Consider the following 14,802-nt stretch of genomic DNA (forward strand, 5'->3'; position numbering starts at 1 on the left):
AGCTTCACAACACTGGCGTTTTGGGTTCGGGGCACACATGCTTCTAAGATTATGAAAGCATGACAGCATGGCGAGCAAATTCAAGCCGAACTGTCTTATTTTAGCTATACACCTGAGTATTTTTTCAGTGGCTATGAGAGAAAAAATGCTGCTTGTCGGTGTCTGAAGAGAATATAGAAGGCTGTGTTGACGATCGAATCACAACACTGTAGGTGCAAGTTTCGGAATCGTCGTTCTCGTCGCTACATTGTTTAAGAATGACTTGCTACTTGCACTCTGATATTTTTATGTTGCTCTGCGCTATCATGCGTGGTCAGTTTCGTGAGTGATTGTGCGGCACCGGTTCCACTTTCGTGGCTTGAGGGTCAACCCTTAGCGAAAAGCGTTATCTGAAAGGGATGACTTTTTTTCGTGGACATGTCTCATGAACAGGCTTGACTATTTTACACGTTAGTTAGCTTCCGAGAAGTTCCTAAAAGCGGCTGAAAACAATTCGGGGAGGGAAATCAATGTTTGTTGCACAACTGCCACTGCAGGACTTTCTGTCGTATACTCCATTGGAGCGTCGACTGTAAAGGAAAACTGCATAGGTTTTAGAAATCAACGAGCTTAAGAAGATCGAATGTGTGAAACTTGCAGGTAAAGCATGCGAAGTCTTTTTGGGCTAGCACTTGAAATAGTGAAGTAATCGCCGATTAAAACCCGAACGCCCTTCAAGCTTCTCTGCAGCGCACAACGCGAAGTGGGGGCCGCATGATGACGTCATCCAAGGTATCGGTACATTTTCAACGCACAAACGCCTGCTTTGAAGGAAAAAAACCAACGCCACCGAAGTCGAACTCTGCCGAGTGTTGTTTGGCAGCGTCTACCGAGTCAGGGCAGGGTGTGGCTGACGGCAGCTGTAATTGGAAATCATGCCTTCCGTGACGTCAGCTGAATTTTCCTGCACTCCTCCGGTGCATTGAGAAGAAACGCAAAATTCAATCGTCGATTACGTCACTATTTTAAATGCTAGTGCAAAAACACTTGGCATGCTTTACCTACAGCCTATATAGATTTGAATCCCATAATATCGCGAAATTCTCAAAAAAGTGCTGCAGCTGCCCTTGAACTCTCCCTTCACCCCCCCCCCCCCCCCTCCCTCTCGTACACGCGCACACACCCTTACATGACATAAAAAGTGGCACTCGCTTTAAGGTTGTTTATTACGTTTAATTTTTTATATTTCCTTTTCTTGCTTCGTAGCCGACCGATGCCGACCATTTCTGCGGGACGGGACATTTGTAAATGTGGTATACGTCAACGTAAGTAACCTTGCGCATCGGGGTGTTTTAGAGAACCGAGGCGAGATTTAGTAGTATTCGAGGAGCTTATTGGCCCGATGGTGTGACAAACGTAACAGTTAGAAGCTCCAGCTAACGGTGCAGACGTGTTCAAATGTCCACCAAAAATTTTGATTTTTTTAAACTGGTTTAGCAAACAAGATTTGCATAAAAGAAGACGCTTTAGCGCTGCATACTTCGCAGCATACCTCAAGGCCATATTATTTAACGACTGATGCAGTACTCGCGTACGAGTCGCTTACAGATCTAAGACCTGCATGGACCAGGCAGCACGAATACGTAACAGCTTACAAATCTCCAGTCACAGGAATGGCGCTCCCCGTTTTGCAAGCGATAAGGATGCCTTGGAGCCACTTATATAGTGGTGCCAATTGCACAGTTTGGCCCGATCACTGAGAACTTGGAGCCAAAAAAAACCTTGCATCCGTATCACTAGGTGTCGCCAGTGCATGAAAAGGTCTACGTTGTTGCCGCTTCAGTACGCGCAGTTGTGCTGTTGTCAAGTCATGTTCTTGTCGATTAGAAGTCTCCCTTCTCAGCATTCTTTATTTTTGGTGTGTATGCGCAGTTCGTTACGGGGTTTTACGCATGTTACAATCGTGCCAAGACCTGTATTGCTTCCATTGCTGGCTTTGTGCTTACTCCGTCACTGATTCAGAGTTCGGAAGATGTTACGTACAATTTATGTCTCTCCCCGCTGAATACTTGTTCCTTGCTTCAAAACAGGGCTTTTACAAAAAGGACAAGTTCTTGGTGACCCAAACACCATCCAGGAAGGGCGCTGACGACCTCTGGAAGCTGGTGATCGAGACGGGAGCAAAGACTATAGTCACACTTGACGTCTTCAGTGAAGATGACGACGTTGTGAGTTGAAGCGTCGTTATTGCAGCACCTTCAACATTGATGTGTCGTTTCTACTGGTGCATCGGCCGCGGTTCGCCCACAATATCCGGTTCAATCATTGCTTCTTGGTGAAAGGCGACAACAATTGGAAGGAGTGCTTGTTATTGTTCTGAAGTCCACAATCGAATGGAAATGTTCGAAGGGTAGCTAGAGTTGCGCTATTTGTTTAGTGCGAATTCCTTCACTTATGGCATAAGATAACATGAAGAAATAAGGGTTATCATGTCCGGATTAAGAAGTGTCTTTTTCATAGCTGCAACCCTTCCTTGTGCTTGGACGTTGCAGGTTCTTTTCTGGCCTACAGGTGGCTCGGCTAAATACGGTGATCACACGGTCGAGTGCACTGAAGATCGCCACACGAATGGAATGTCTGTGCAGGTCTTCAGGGTAAAACCCAAACACAAGGTACGAACTACTGCACTCAGTGGTTTCCCTTAAGCGAATGCTTTATCTCGTTCTTTGGAAAAGAGCTTCTTGTAAAATACGTGTTCGTAGCTCGAACAAGTTCAAGCCTTATGTGGTAGGCAAGGGGACAAACAAAACTAAAATTCTTGTTCATATTCTACTATATAAACGCGGCACATAGAGATGTAGTGAATGAAATTCATTAGAGCTCCATTTTTCTTCGATCCAGATGGCTTACAACTCGACAAGTTATGTAGCCAAGTTGCTTCGGCTTAGAATGATAGTAAGAAATAGCGAAAAGGAAATGGTGGGCATGGGAGTCGAACTGATTGGTTTGGTTTATGGGGTTTAACGTCCCAAAGCGACTGAGGCTATGAGAGACGCCGTAGTGAAGGGCTCCGGAAATTTCGACCACCTGGGGTTCTTTAACGTGCACTGACATCGCACAGTACACGGGCCTCTAGAATTTCTCCTCCAAAGAAATTCCAGCCGCCGCGGCCGGGATCGAACCCGCGTCTTTCGGGTCAGCAGCCGAGCACCATAGCCACTGAGCCACCGCGGCGGCTGGGGGAGTCGAACTGAAAATCTCGACGACGTTGCCTGTTTTTTACCTGCCGCATGAGTAGTTGCAACCTCCAAGTAACCATTAGCCATCGGACAAGTCCAGTCTAAAGCAGTTTCACTAAAAGGTCGCAAAAGGTCACTAAATGGCCATCAAAAATGTTTGCTATCTTCGGTACTCGATTCCCAAGTACAAATCAATCTTCGCATAAAATGCCTGATTAGCGGAAGCGTACGGGTGCAATTTGCACCTGTGAGAGACCAAGGGCTTGGGTTAAAATGGATCGGAAAAAACGGCGCAACTGTGTCAAAATACGCCAAAATACTTTGCAGTTTTACCGTAACGAGCATTTTGTGCTGTTTTGTGGTATGTTTCTCTAGTACTGTAGTTTACTCTGTGGTACTTATCCGTAATCACTACACAAAATTCTGCGGTACTACAAGCTTCTCGTCAGAAAAACATAACAGAAAATCTGTTGTGACGAAACTTTAATGTTCAAAGCGAGTGACATCTTGCGCAATGTTCTTCAGATTTCGGGGTCTTCAAAGCGAGTGACGGTGAGGCACTTCCATCTTTCTACGTGGAGCAGCGCCGAGCAGATGGTTAACCTTGTGGACCAAGTGGAACGCTGGCAGGAGCAGTCGAACGACGGGATCATACTCGTCCAGTGCAGGTGACGAAGGCTGTCACTTCGGCAGTACGAGGGCAATTAGGCAGGATTCTTCGCAGATTTATGTTGTCGTGGCAACTTCAGTAACCGACAGGAAGCTTTGACTCTTAAGATTTTGCACGCTGTAGAAAAGCTCGATATTAGCGGTTATGTAAATGATTTCGAATTGTTTGCAGATTACGTTAAGCAACAGTTTTCTTGTGTAGAACATTCAGAATGTTGAAAACAATGTAAGGTTGTGGTGGTGTTTTCAATGTTTGCTATCTTGTTCGCGAGACAGCGTTTTCAGAGGAGCCTACAATGGCGTTAGCTGTTTAATAGTGTAATTCAGAGCTGTGCGCTAGCCTAGTCGGTTTTCAAGCATCACCGTGCTTTATATGATGCGAGAAGATCTCGTCCGGAAAATCATTTACCACATACCTGCATCAAGACCGCCAGTAACGCAACCTTTATAAACGGAATCAAGAAAGACAAACTGCCGCATGCGCTACTACGAAGGCATCTTGCCACAGAAGCAACGAGCCCATGGCGCCGTGTTTGCCATGAATTCTATGTGTTTCGAAGTCTACGTGTCTACAGATCTACCACTCGCCGCTATCGCACGTTGTGATTACATAAAGTATAATGCTGTTGAGTTGCGATAGTTTGTGCTCGAATCGAGTGATGAATAAGAAGAGGCTGCCCCGAGTTTCTCCTAACGTTCTACGTCTACACAGGGCGGATGGAATTCAGTTGCAGGATTAACTTGATGAAGGGGCAGGACAAAATCTCGTTTGACACAGACAAATACAGCGTCCTAGTCGGATGTGTTCAAGGGAGTCCCCAAAGGTGGAATACACTTGCTATAAGGGACTGTTTACTCATTACCACCAACCCCAGTATAGCCATACGGCTATAAAGGAAGATACAGTGCTTCCACGGAAACTTCGAAGGTAAAGAATAATTTGTCATGGTCTGGAATTTCCTTTTGTAGCCACATGTATACGTTTCAGTAGATGCTACTGAGTTGACAAAGCCTTATTTTCAAAATAATTATTAATTTCCTGACATTTTCCCGCCTCTTCTTCGTGTTTTTTTCTCCGTCGGAGGAGAGGAAGCTTATGAAGAAAGCATGGAAAAGCAAGAACGAAAGCGGAAAGAGCAGGAGATGTTAATAAGTTATTTATTTAATTTGCTCACAGGAACGGATGCACCGCCAGCGGTCTGTTCTGCTGCTGCGCCCTCGTTCTAGAGAAGCTTAAGAACGAGAAGGAGGTGGACGTCTTCTTCGCCACCAGGATCGTCCGCGAGAACCGGCCGCAGTTCATCTCGAATGGCGTAAGATGGCGTTGCTACCGCATATTCATTGCTGCTCAAGAGTCATACGCGCTATGCGCGGGCTGGTTTTAGCTGCTATTAACTATTCTCTTGAAATAGTTCATCCACGTAACTAAAATGCGCAATATTTCCTGTCTTTTCTTTGCAGGACCAGTACAAGTTCTGCTACGACACAGCCGTGGCCTACATGAAGTGTTCCGAAATGTACGCTAGCTTGTGGCAGAAACCTAGCCTGTAAAAAATGTGCCGCGAAGTAAAAGTTATGTTGCGGCTAAGTGATGTAAATTGTGGGGTCTGACGTCCCGAAGTGACACCGGTTTTAAGGAGCTCCGAAAGAGATGGCTTCGGATTATTTAGAACACCTGGAGTTCTTTACCACGCTGACCTCGCCTCCATCGAAATATGGCCGCCACGGCCGGGGTCTAACCCACGCCCTTTGGATCAGCAACCGAGTGCGAAAGCTTCTGAGCCACCACGCGGGATTACACCTCCCTGCCCACCAAGGGGTAGCGGTGTTATCGAAAGACATCATCTTAATCTGTCCGGACTGCACGAGTTTACTGCTTGCTGCGCATTTGTGCTAAGCACCTATGCAGTAATTTCCTGGCGCGGTAACTTGAGCGTTAACTTATACCCACGGAACACGTCAGTATAGCTATGGGGCTAGATAAGTGCGGTTACCGTGGCGAAGTACGACAGTTGGCGAGTTAAAGCACTCTAATTAAGGTCCTGAATGTGTTGCGTGTGATAAACAGAGAACATCCCGGTACTCATTGAACGGGGAGGGAACTCGAAGTGATCAACACAGTTCAACAGCGTAAAGAAGTGACCCCATTCCTGGCGCGCTGTACGGTGAGAACACCGCAAGTGACATACACATCGGTTCAAGCAGCATAGTCTTCCTATTGCTCGTTCACCAAGAGTGCAAATTGAAAAATTGGCAGACGCTCAGGTGGTACGATGCAATAAACTTCGTGAGCAGAATGCGGTTTTAGGACAATGATTTTCCATTTTATGCAGTCTATTTGATGCTTTTCTCTTTTGTCGCATCCCGATGGCTAAAGTTAGGCGAATAAATTTTGCTTTACTGAGAATGGCATTTACAGCTGGCTAATAGTTTTATGCTGTACAATTTTTGAATTTACACTTTGCTTTATTTTCTCTGGCTTTATCACTATAGTCGGATACAACTCAACAACGCAGCGGCTTTTCCCCCGACAGAGGACCCCCCTTCCAGCCAATGGCGTCGGCCAATTTTCATGGCTCTGCAAGCGTGACAAAGCAGGGAGTAATCCCACAGTGGGGAGAATGGTATATCTCGGGCCATAGAGGGAACGGATTACCCCCATTCATTTTACCACTCCCTGCTTTGTCACACTAGCAAGGTGGTGAGAATCGGCCGACGTCATTGCTGGAAGTGGTTCCTTTTACCTGCAAAAGCCGCTGCGTTCTTAAGCTGCATGCGACTATAGTTAATAATTTTTTATGCTTTTACATCTACTGCGTCATTAGAGAGTTTTAGTATAGTGTTAGCGTGATAGCGGACCTAAGGGAAATTACGTTAATGTGCCGGAAGCAGCTTATCCCCTGAGACAGTTTTAGTATAGCGTTTCGAAAACGTTGAACACCATCTGCTTGACATGGATGCAAACGGTCCTTCTAAAATGGTCGACACTGCCTCTAACTTGCCAAAGTATAATATCTCCGAGTTTTTTTAACGAATTATTACTGCAGCGCTTATTTTCGTCTGCAAATTGATACCGAAATTGAAATAAAATAAAATAAAAAAGGTAAAACAGTGGCGCCATCTTGTCAAGGCAATGTTAACTACAAGCCGTTGGAGCAAGAATATTTGCCGTCACGTGACGTCTAATGCTGAAAAAACTTTTACAAATTTAATATAAACTCGCTTTACTTCTTTTAAGTCTACAAAACACCGCGAGAAAGCTCCAAATATATTTTTGTATCGTTCCGGACGTTTGTGCTAGGTTTCGGCTGCGTTTCGGGCAGTTGCAGACGGTAGCAGTGTAGCTTGAGGTTCCATTAGGCTTGCGCGCGCCAGAATCGAGAGCGTATCTCAAAAACTAGTCTGAATTGCAGCTTAAACTTTATCGTCGAAGCAAGGTAAGTCATAGCGAAAAGCAACAGCACCAGTAGTTGCCGGTAAACATGCCGACCGGAACCGCAAGGACTGCTGAATTGGCTGAAGCGGGCGGCTCTCGCTTGGAAGGACGCCGCCATGTTTTCACGCTATGGGCGCAAAAGCCGCAACTGCCGCAACGCTAACTTCTGAAGATTGCGTTCTTACGCTAACGCTATTTCCCCATTAGCGTTCTGCGCATGCGCACTCTGGACCCGCTATTCAGCTATGCACGCAATTACGCAAAGCCCGCATTACTAAAACTCTATAATATTCTCTCTGTTGCGTTATATGCATTTCGCCTTACTTGGCGCGCCGCGTTGGATCAGTTAATAGACACTTTTAGCATACCGGAGACATGCTAGCGTCGACGTATACCGGTTTACCGGACGGCACGTGCAGTGGCCCCGGCTGGCGCCAGCCATGCCACTGCCTTTTGCGCAGGAGGCGTCCTGTAAACCGGTATACGTCTACGCTAACACGTCTCTGGAATGATAAAAACATCTGATAGATTTTTTTGACTCTAGGTGATTCTTTGGTCGCTCTCTCATATGTATCCCTGGGAGAAGAATTATATACGAGGTCTGTTAGAAAAGTATCCGACTTTATTTTTTCTTACGAACTCCTGATGGATTTGAAACAAGCACGCTTGCACCAGCCTACCTTGAACCTTCGTGCGCATGCACAAATTTTTTCTCGCCTGCCGATAGCGTCAGTCACTGGCACGCATGGGTTTGAGTGAGGCAGTGCGCAGTACTCTCGTCGGTTTTTTATTGCAAAGAAAATGGCGGAGTGACAGGAGCAGCGCTGCTGCATCAAATTTTGCCAGAAACTAGGCGACAGCCAAGTGGAAACCATTCGGAATATTCAGACGGCTTTCGGTGACAATGCTATGAGCAGCACACAGATTAAGCAGTGGTACAATTGGTTTAAAGACGGCCGCACATCGGTGCACAAAGAGCCACGCTCCGGTCGGCCATCAACATGCCGAAATGACCAGGTCATTGCCGAAGTGAACGCTGTGGTGACGCGGGACCATCGTGTGACTATCCGAGAAATTGTGGAAGAGGTGGACATCACCAATTTTTCTGAACATTCCATTATCACCGAAAATTTGGCCATGGAGAAAGATGCGGCGAAATTCGCGCCGAAGCTGCTCACGGTGGAGCAAAAGCAGCTTCGTGTTGAAGTCTCACAGGGTATGCTGGATTCCACAAACAATGACCCCGACTTCATCAACACCATAATCGCTGGTGATGAGTTTTGGGTGGACAGGTACGACTCGGAAACCAAATCCCAGTCGTCACAATGGCAGCATTCCGCGTCACCAAGACCAAAGAAGGCCCGCGAAGTGCGCAGCAATGTCAGAGTGATGCTGACTGCTTTCTTTGACTCCCTTTGTTTTGCACACCACGCGTACGCACCCCACAAAGTAAACATTGACCAAAAGAATACTACAGGGATGTCCTCCGTCGCCTGCGTGGTGCTGTGCGGCCAAGGGGCCGAAGTTGAGGTCAATAGGAAATTGGCGCATCCATAATGACAATGCTCCTGCACATTCCTTGCACTAAATTCACACTTTTTTCGCGAAAAACCAGACTGCTGTAGTTCAACAGACTCCTTACTCTCTTGATATGGCCTCCTGTGACTTCTGGCTGTTTCCCAAATTAAGAGGCCATTGAAAGGAGCGCGATTTCAGACAAGAGAGGACATTATGGCTGCAACGACAGCTGAGCTAAACTCCATTCCGAAAGGGGCCTTTTCAGAATACTTCCAACAATGGCAGCACCACTGGAAGAAGTATGTGGAGTCCCAGCTGAGCTAAACTCCATTCCGAAAGGGGTCTTTTCGGAATACTTTCAACAATGGCAGCACCACTGGAAGAAGTATGTGGAGTTCCAAGGAGACTACTTTGAAGGTGATTAGGTTTCCAACGCTCCAGTTATGCCAGTTTTTTTTCTTCGGCAAAAGGTCGGATACTTTTCTAACAGACCTCGTATCAAGACTGCAAACAATTAATGTTTAGAACCATTAATGTCTAGAAATGTTTAAATGATATTAATGCACGAGAATGTTAAACCTGTATTCTGTATTCTTAGTAAATTGGTAAATTGGTTTTTGAGGAAAGGAAAGGCCGCAGTATCTGTCTCACATATATCGGCGTACACCTGAACCGCGCCGTAAGGGAAGGGAGGAAGGTGGAAGTGAAAGAAGGAAGAGAGAAAGAGGTGCCGTAGTGGAGGTCTCCGGAATAATTTCGACCACCTGGGGATCTTTAACGTGCACTGACATCGCACAGCACACGGGCGCCTCTTGCGTTTCGCCTCCATCGAAACGCGGCCGCTGCGGTCGGGTTGCATATCTGGTATACTGGAAGGCTCGTAAAGTGCAACAATGTCCGACATAGTTGAAGCTTTTTGTTTTTTCAACAGTCCAACAAAATCTTGCTTTCCAGCCGGGTTGCTCATATACGTTGAGCACACGTTTCATGAACGACCCACTTTGTCGTAAGGACAGGCACGTCGTCCGGACGCTGCCTGATCAATGTTCTGAGCAAAAAATGGCTTTGGCTTAGCTTGGTTAAGCTCGGTAATTGCGAAAGCAATATCCGTAGCTACGTCATGATTCAGCTGGTAGTGTAGCTGGTGGTGGTGCTTGTGGTTAGACTTGTGGTGATGCATCGGTTATACAATCCAATCCAATCCAATGTAATGCAATGCAATCAAATCCAATCCAGTGCAATCCAATCCAATGCATTGCAATTCACAGCAGCTACCAAGCGCGGCCTCGCCTCGCAACGGCACAAGTTGGAGCACTGCTCTTGCAGCTGTGACGTCACACCGCTAGGCGCGCCGCGCGCGGTGGGCGCAGGAGTTAGGCAGCAGCCACCACGCGCGTCCTCGCCCAACACCATCTAGACTTTTTTTAGTCTAGGTGGTGTTGCCTCGCCTCGCGACGGCACAAGTTGGGTCCCTGGTTTCTGCGGCAGATGGTATGACGTCATAGCAGAGGTCAAGCTAAAGGTCAATGGTAGCTACCGCGGCCTCGCCACGCGAGGAGCTGAAAGTGAAAGTAGTATTGCTTTCGCAATAAAAATCCCTGACCTAGGAAAGAAATGAAGGAATCCGGCTACGTGCTTGATCAGGAGCGACTGCGCCTGCTTAGACAATCGCAGTTGCGACCGGCCGTACAAGCCAGCATCAACGTTACTAGACTACTTCGCCAGCATTGCGTTCATGACAGCACCGGCAACTAGATGGCGCTGCTTCACCAATATACCTAGAGTTCCTGTATATGCTCCTGCAGGGAGCAGAGTTGCGCGAAGGTCCGCCATTGTGTTCCAAGCTGTGCGGGAAAGCCACTTCTCATACGTACAGGGGCTGCGTAGCTCGCTGTGTAGGGCGCTTGGGCTTTTTTTTTCTCCTTTAAATATATTGACTTGATGGCAAGTTTCTAAACGTAACGCTGAAAACTAATCTGTGATTTGCCGAGGATGTGTATACAGCACGAAAAAAAATCGCCAAAGGTTAACATTAAATCGTAATCATGCAAACTGACGAAAAAAGACTGGAAACGGCCTGCGAATTTTTTTTTTCCCTGGAATCAGTAATTTCACAAAAACAAGCAGTTCCGTTCCAGATGAGACAGCGTCTGTCCCATCCTGTCTTCCTGCGTGCACGTCTTAAGAACAAAAAGAGTATAGCGATGAATTGCTTTTTTCACAACTAGCACCGCCGCGTGTTCTGTACGAGTTATGCGCGGAAAATGCGAAAACGCATCTCTCTAGAACCCCATTAAAATAATTGTGCGGCTTGTTGTAGGCAAGCAGACTAAAGCAACGCCAATGCATTGAACGAGGCGAGTCTGACATAACGAAAACATTAACACTCAATTGCTTGCCCAACACATTTCGCAAAATGTACCCCGTTGCTAAATGCAGTCATAGACCGGATCTTTAAAGGACCTTGAAAGTACTTTTACACGTAGATATTATTTAACTTTCCTCATTTTTTATCAATAAGCACTATCGTTTCACCTTAGTTATTAAATTACAATAGTTGTTGATTACTGTGGTAGGTTTTCCTGCCTACTTCATCCTTATTGTTCGGAAAAGCTAATTTAATGTTCCGCTTTGCATTTTTGTACTCCTTCTTCGTAGATTCGGCTTAGGTCACAGTATAAAAACATTTCGCGACTCCTGGATTTTTTTAAAGCAGAGGTTATAGGCTGATTTGCTGTCTTCTAGCTGAAATTATTCGCGGCATCAAGATTTGCGACACTTGTTTACATGCGATTTTTGCCTATCCTATCCTCACATCTCTCACTTAATCCTTGTCAGATGGTTCTTAAGGGCATTTTTACTAAGCAATACTTTAGAGCATACGCAGACAAATGGTTTAGGAGGGTTTAACTGCCCAAAGCGACTCAGGCTATGACAGGAAACAATACACGGCCTCTAGAATTTCGGCTGCATCGAAATTCGACCGCCGCGGCCGGGATCGAACCCGCGTCATTCGGGTCAGCAGCCGAGAGCTGTAACCACTAAGCCACGCAGCGGCTGCATAGGCAAATTAAATGTTTATGCAGGTGAGACTGGCATCGAAATGTAGGAAAACTTTGCATGGAATTTGCTTCTTGAACATTCATTGTCCCTTATATTTCACCTCGAACAATCACTACAGAAGGCTCGAAGCAGCAGAAGAGTAAGCAGAGCCTGCCCTAGTGAAGGGCCACAAAGTTGCAGATGCAGACTGTAAATTCTGTACAATTTTAATGCAGTGATATCCTACAAATACTGCTTCGAGGGACAGGTATAGGCTCAAACTAGTATCCATAAAAGGGCACTAAGTGAAAGATATAGACAAACAAGATTTTCGTTGCCTGTTCCTTATTTGATAATGTATGTAAGTTAGAAAAAAACTAGTGATTTGTTCAAGGTAAACAAATGTCGACACATGAAAAATGTTTTTACCAATGCAATTTTGATTTCGCTGTCGAAACAGGCAAATGTTGGTTGTGATGGCACTGGTAGATCTTGGAAAATGTTAGAAATTTTTATTTATTTATCAATACTGTAAGCGTTTCACAGCCGCAAACAGGAGAGGTTCATCCTCAAGAGCCACTTGAGGTGCCGACGCACTTCGGCCGCCGACCTTCCACATGGCACTGCGTAAAACGCTTTGCCGTTTCCCGTGCGGTTGCTGCAGTTTGGCGCACTGCACCCAGTCATAGCTGACGATTGCGCCCGTCACTGCCACTTCAGAACACCAAACCTGACGCCACAGGTGTGCACGGAAAACAAATGAATGTAGCCGACAGCGCGGGCTCACCTGACGCGTCGAGCAGACAAGGGTTCGCTCGGCGCTGCACCTGTGAAGTCAGCTTCTCCGCGGAGTGTAGAACACACGACGTCACGAAAATCACGTGACCGCCTCTCGGCGAATGGCGTTCGGAGCGGCGAGGGAAAGCAGACGCGCAACTCTGCTAACTTTGGTAGCATATACAGGAACTCTAAATATACCCTATGTGCTCTACGTGCTTCACCAATAGCACTAGGTGCCCGCGGTAAAACCACAAAAGAGGCAGTGCAGGATGTTACAGGGCAGTACAGGGGGCTGGACATCGTTGAAGCACGGGTAGCTCAGAGTAAAATATCATATGAAGAACGTCTGAGGAAATTGGACTATAACAGGTGGGCAGCCAGGGTACTTAAATACTTATACAGAAAGAGCGTTGACTCACAGTGGCGGAAAAGAACTAATAAACTGACAAATAGGTATGCCGGACACGAGGACGGTGAAAGGAAGAGCATTTAACGACAGGTTAAAAACGCAGGAGGTAAAAACTTGATTAGTTCAAAGCAAAAGAAGCGGAGTGTAGGAGTATATTAGAAAAGGCGGATAAGGAAGGAATTGTTCTATGATAACTCAAAAGGCAGTGCCCAACCTTTGACGCTAGATCAGGGTGTCTTAGAACGCGCAGCTACAAAAAGACATATAACTTAGAAGAGATGGCATACCGGGTGTTTCTGCGAACACTTCAAATTTTCGAAAAAGAGGCTTTTTTGGGTATAAATGTGGCTTTTACGGCATAGTATTACTAATGTTGGCGGACACCGGAAAGCCGGTGAATTGTCTTAAGCAGTAAGCTGGTTAACTAATCTCTGAAAACTAACTTTTCAGCTGTCAAAGCTAAGCAACTGGTTGCAATTAGAGATTTGTAGCCGGTCGTCAGCAATAGCCATATCAGTTTTTAGAATTTCGAAAACGCGATTACCCTCGCAGCTGTGGCTCGACAAAATCTGGCTGCATCGTGCCAAAATGCATGCGCTTTCGAAAGCATGCAGGCAAAGCAACCCCTCCAGTGCACGTAACTTGAAAAAGTCAAATACTGTCGAGCCGCAGCTCCAAGAGAAATTGCGTTTTCGAAATTCTGAAAACTGATATGGCTATTACTTACGAGCGGCTACCAATCTCTAATTGCAACTAGGCGCCTAACTCTACTGGGTAAAAAAGTTAATTATTAAAAATTAGTTAATCAGCTTACAACTTAAGACGATTCACCAGTTTTCTTGTGTCCGCCAACACAGGTAATACTATGACGTAAAAGCTATAATTTCCCCCCAAAAAGCCTATTTTTGAAACTGTTCGCTGAAACACCCGGTATATGCCGTGTGTGGTAAATATGTAGAAAGAATTAATCATCTTATTCTCAAATGGGCTGGTGTCCATACCGATTAAAATGAAGACACAGTCACTCTCCCTGAGGCCCCAAGGTTTAGTGATAACAATGACCACGTGAATCAATCTGCAGTGGAAGTTAGCAGAAAGAGACTGCAAGACTGCTGGCTCAAAAGTGCAGTGGTGACATAAGGTTAGTAGCCTATGATTTAAAATGTATTTAAAGCATATGGCGAACTTACAGACCGATTTATGACACAGTGAAATAAAAAAAGAAAAAAAAACGAACGAAACGAAAGGCCCCAGCATGGTGGCAACTTCCAGCACCAAGTTTCAAAGGGGACGCCTTTACCATCCATCCATTCATCGGCAGCAGCCGTGGGAAAATTTTGTAGAAAGGAGGAGGCCGGAATCGTGTCGTTTATTGCAACAACAAAGATGACGTCGCACACATTGATTACTCGAAGACTACGAAGTTGACGAAGGGCTTTCGCTGCTAATTACTAAGTTCCCTATAGGCCCCGTCTATTTAAGTCCAGTCGTCGCACTGGCCCAACCGTGGAGGCTATGACGTTCGCGACAACTGTGGGCAGTAAAATGAACTCTGCGAAGATTATACAACCTTCGAAATGGTTGACGGCCTCGCTAAGTTCTACCAACAAAATCAGTGAGAAAGCTACTTATACAAAAAAAAAACACATGTTTACAGTTTAAGTTCATGGCGAGTGCTGAGAGCTTTACGCTACCGCACCTATGTGGCGCTTCCATTTGCTGACCACCGT

General features: G+C 46.0%; 2 protein-coding genes across 4 annotated transcripts in view; one reads left to right on the forward strand and one right to left on the reverse strand.

Moving 5' to 3' along the window:
- The window catches only part of LOC149365716 (receptor-type tyrosine-protein phosphatase kappa-like), a 56,903-nt gene extending 50,609 nt beyond the window's left edge, over window positions 1-6,294 (forward strand). Inside the window, exons 20-25 of the mRNA XM_089545369.1 lie at window positions 1,246-1,304; window positions 2,070-2,207; window positions 2,532-2,651; window positions 3,744-3,886; window positions 5,065-5,200; window positions 5,349-6,294. Coding sequence (XP_089401495.1) covers window positions 1,246-1,304; window positions 2,070-2,207; window positions 2,532-2,651; window positions 3,744-3,886; window positions 5,065-5,200; window positions 5,349-5,438 — 686 coding nt within the window. The 3' untranslated portion in view covers window positions 5,439-6,294. The remainder of the gene's footprint in view (window positions 1-1,245; window positions 1,305-2,069; window positions 2,208-2,531; window positions 2,652-3,743; window positions 3,887-5,064; window positions 5,201-5,348) is intronic.
- Window positions 1-14,802, reverse strand: part of LOC149365714 (putative RNA-binding protein 46) — a 378,374-nt gene that overhangs the window by 143,586 nt on the left and 219,986 nt on the right. The window lies entirely within an intron of this gene.

Source organism: Amblyomma mixtum, chromosome 1 (assembly GCF_055824585.1).
Source record: "Amblyomma mixtum isolate Tamu chromosome 1, ASM5582458v1, whole genome shotgun sequence".
NCBI classification, from domain to species: Eukaryota; Metazoa; Arthropoda; class Arachnida; order Ixodida; family Ixodidae; genus Amblyomma; species Amblyomma mixtum.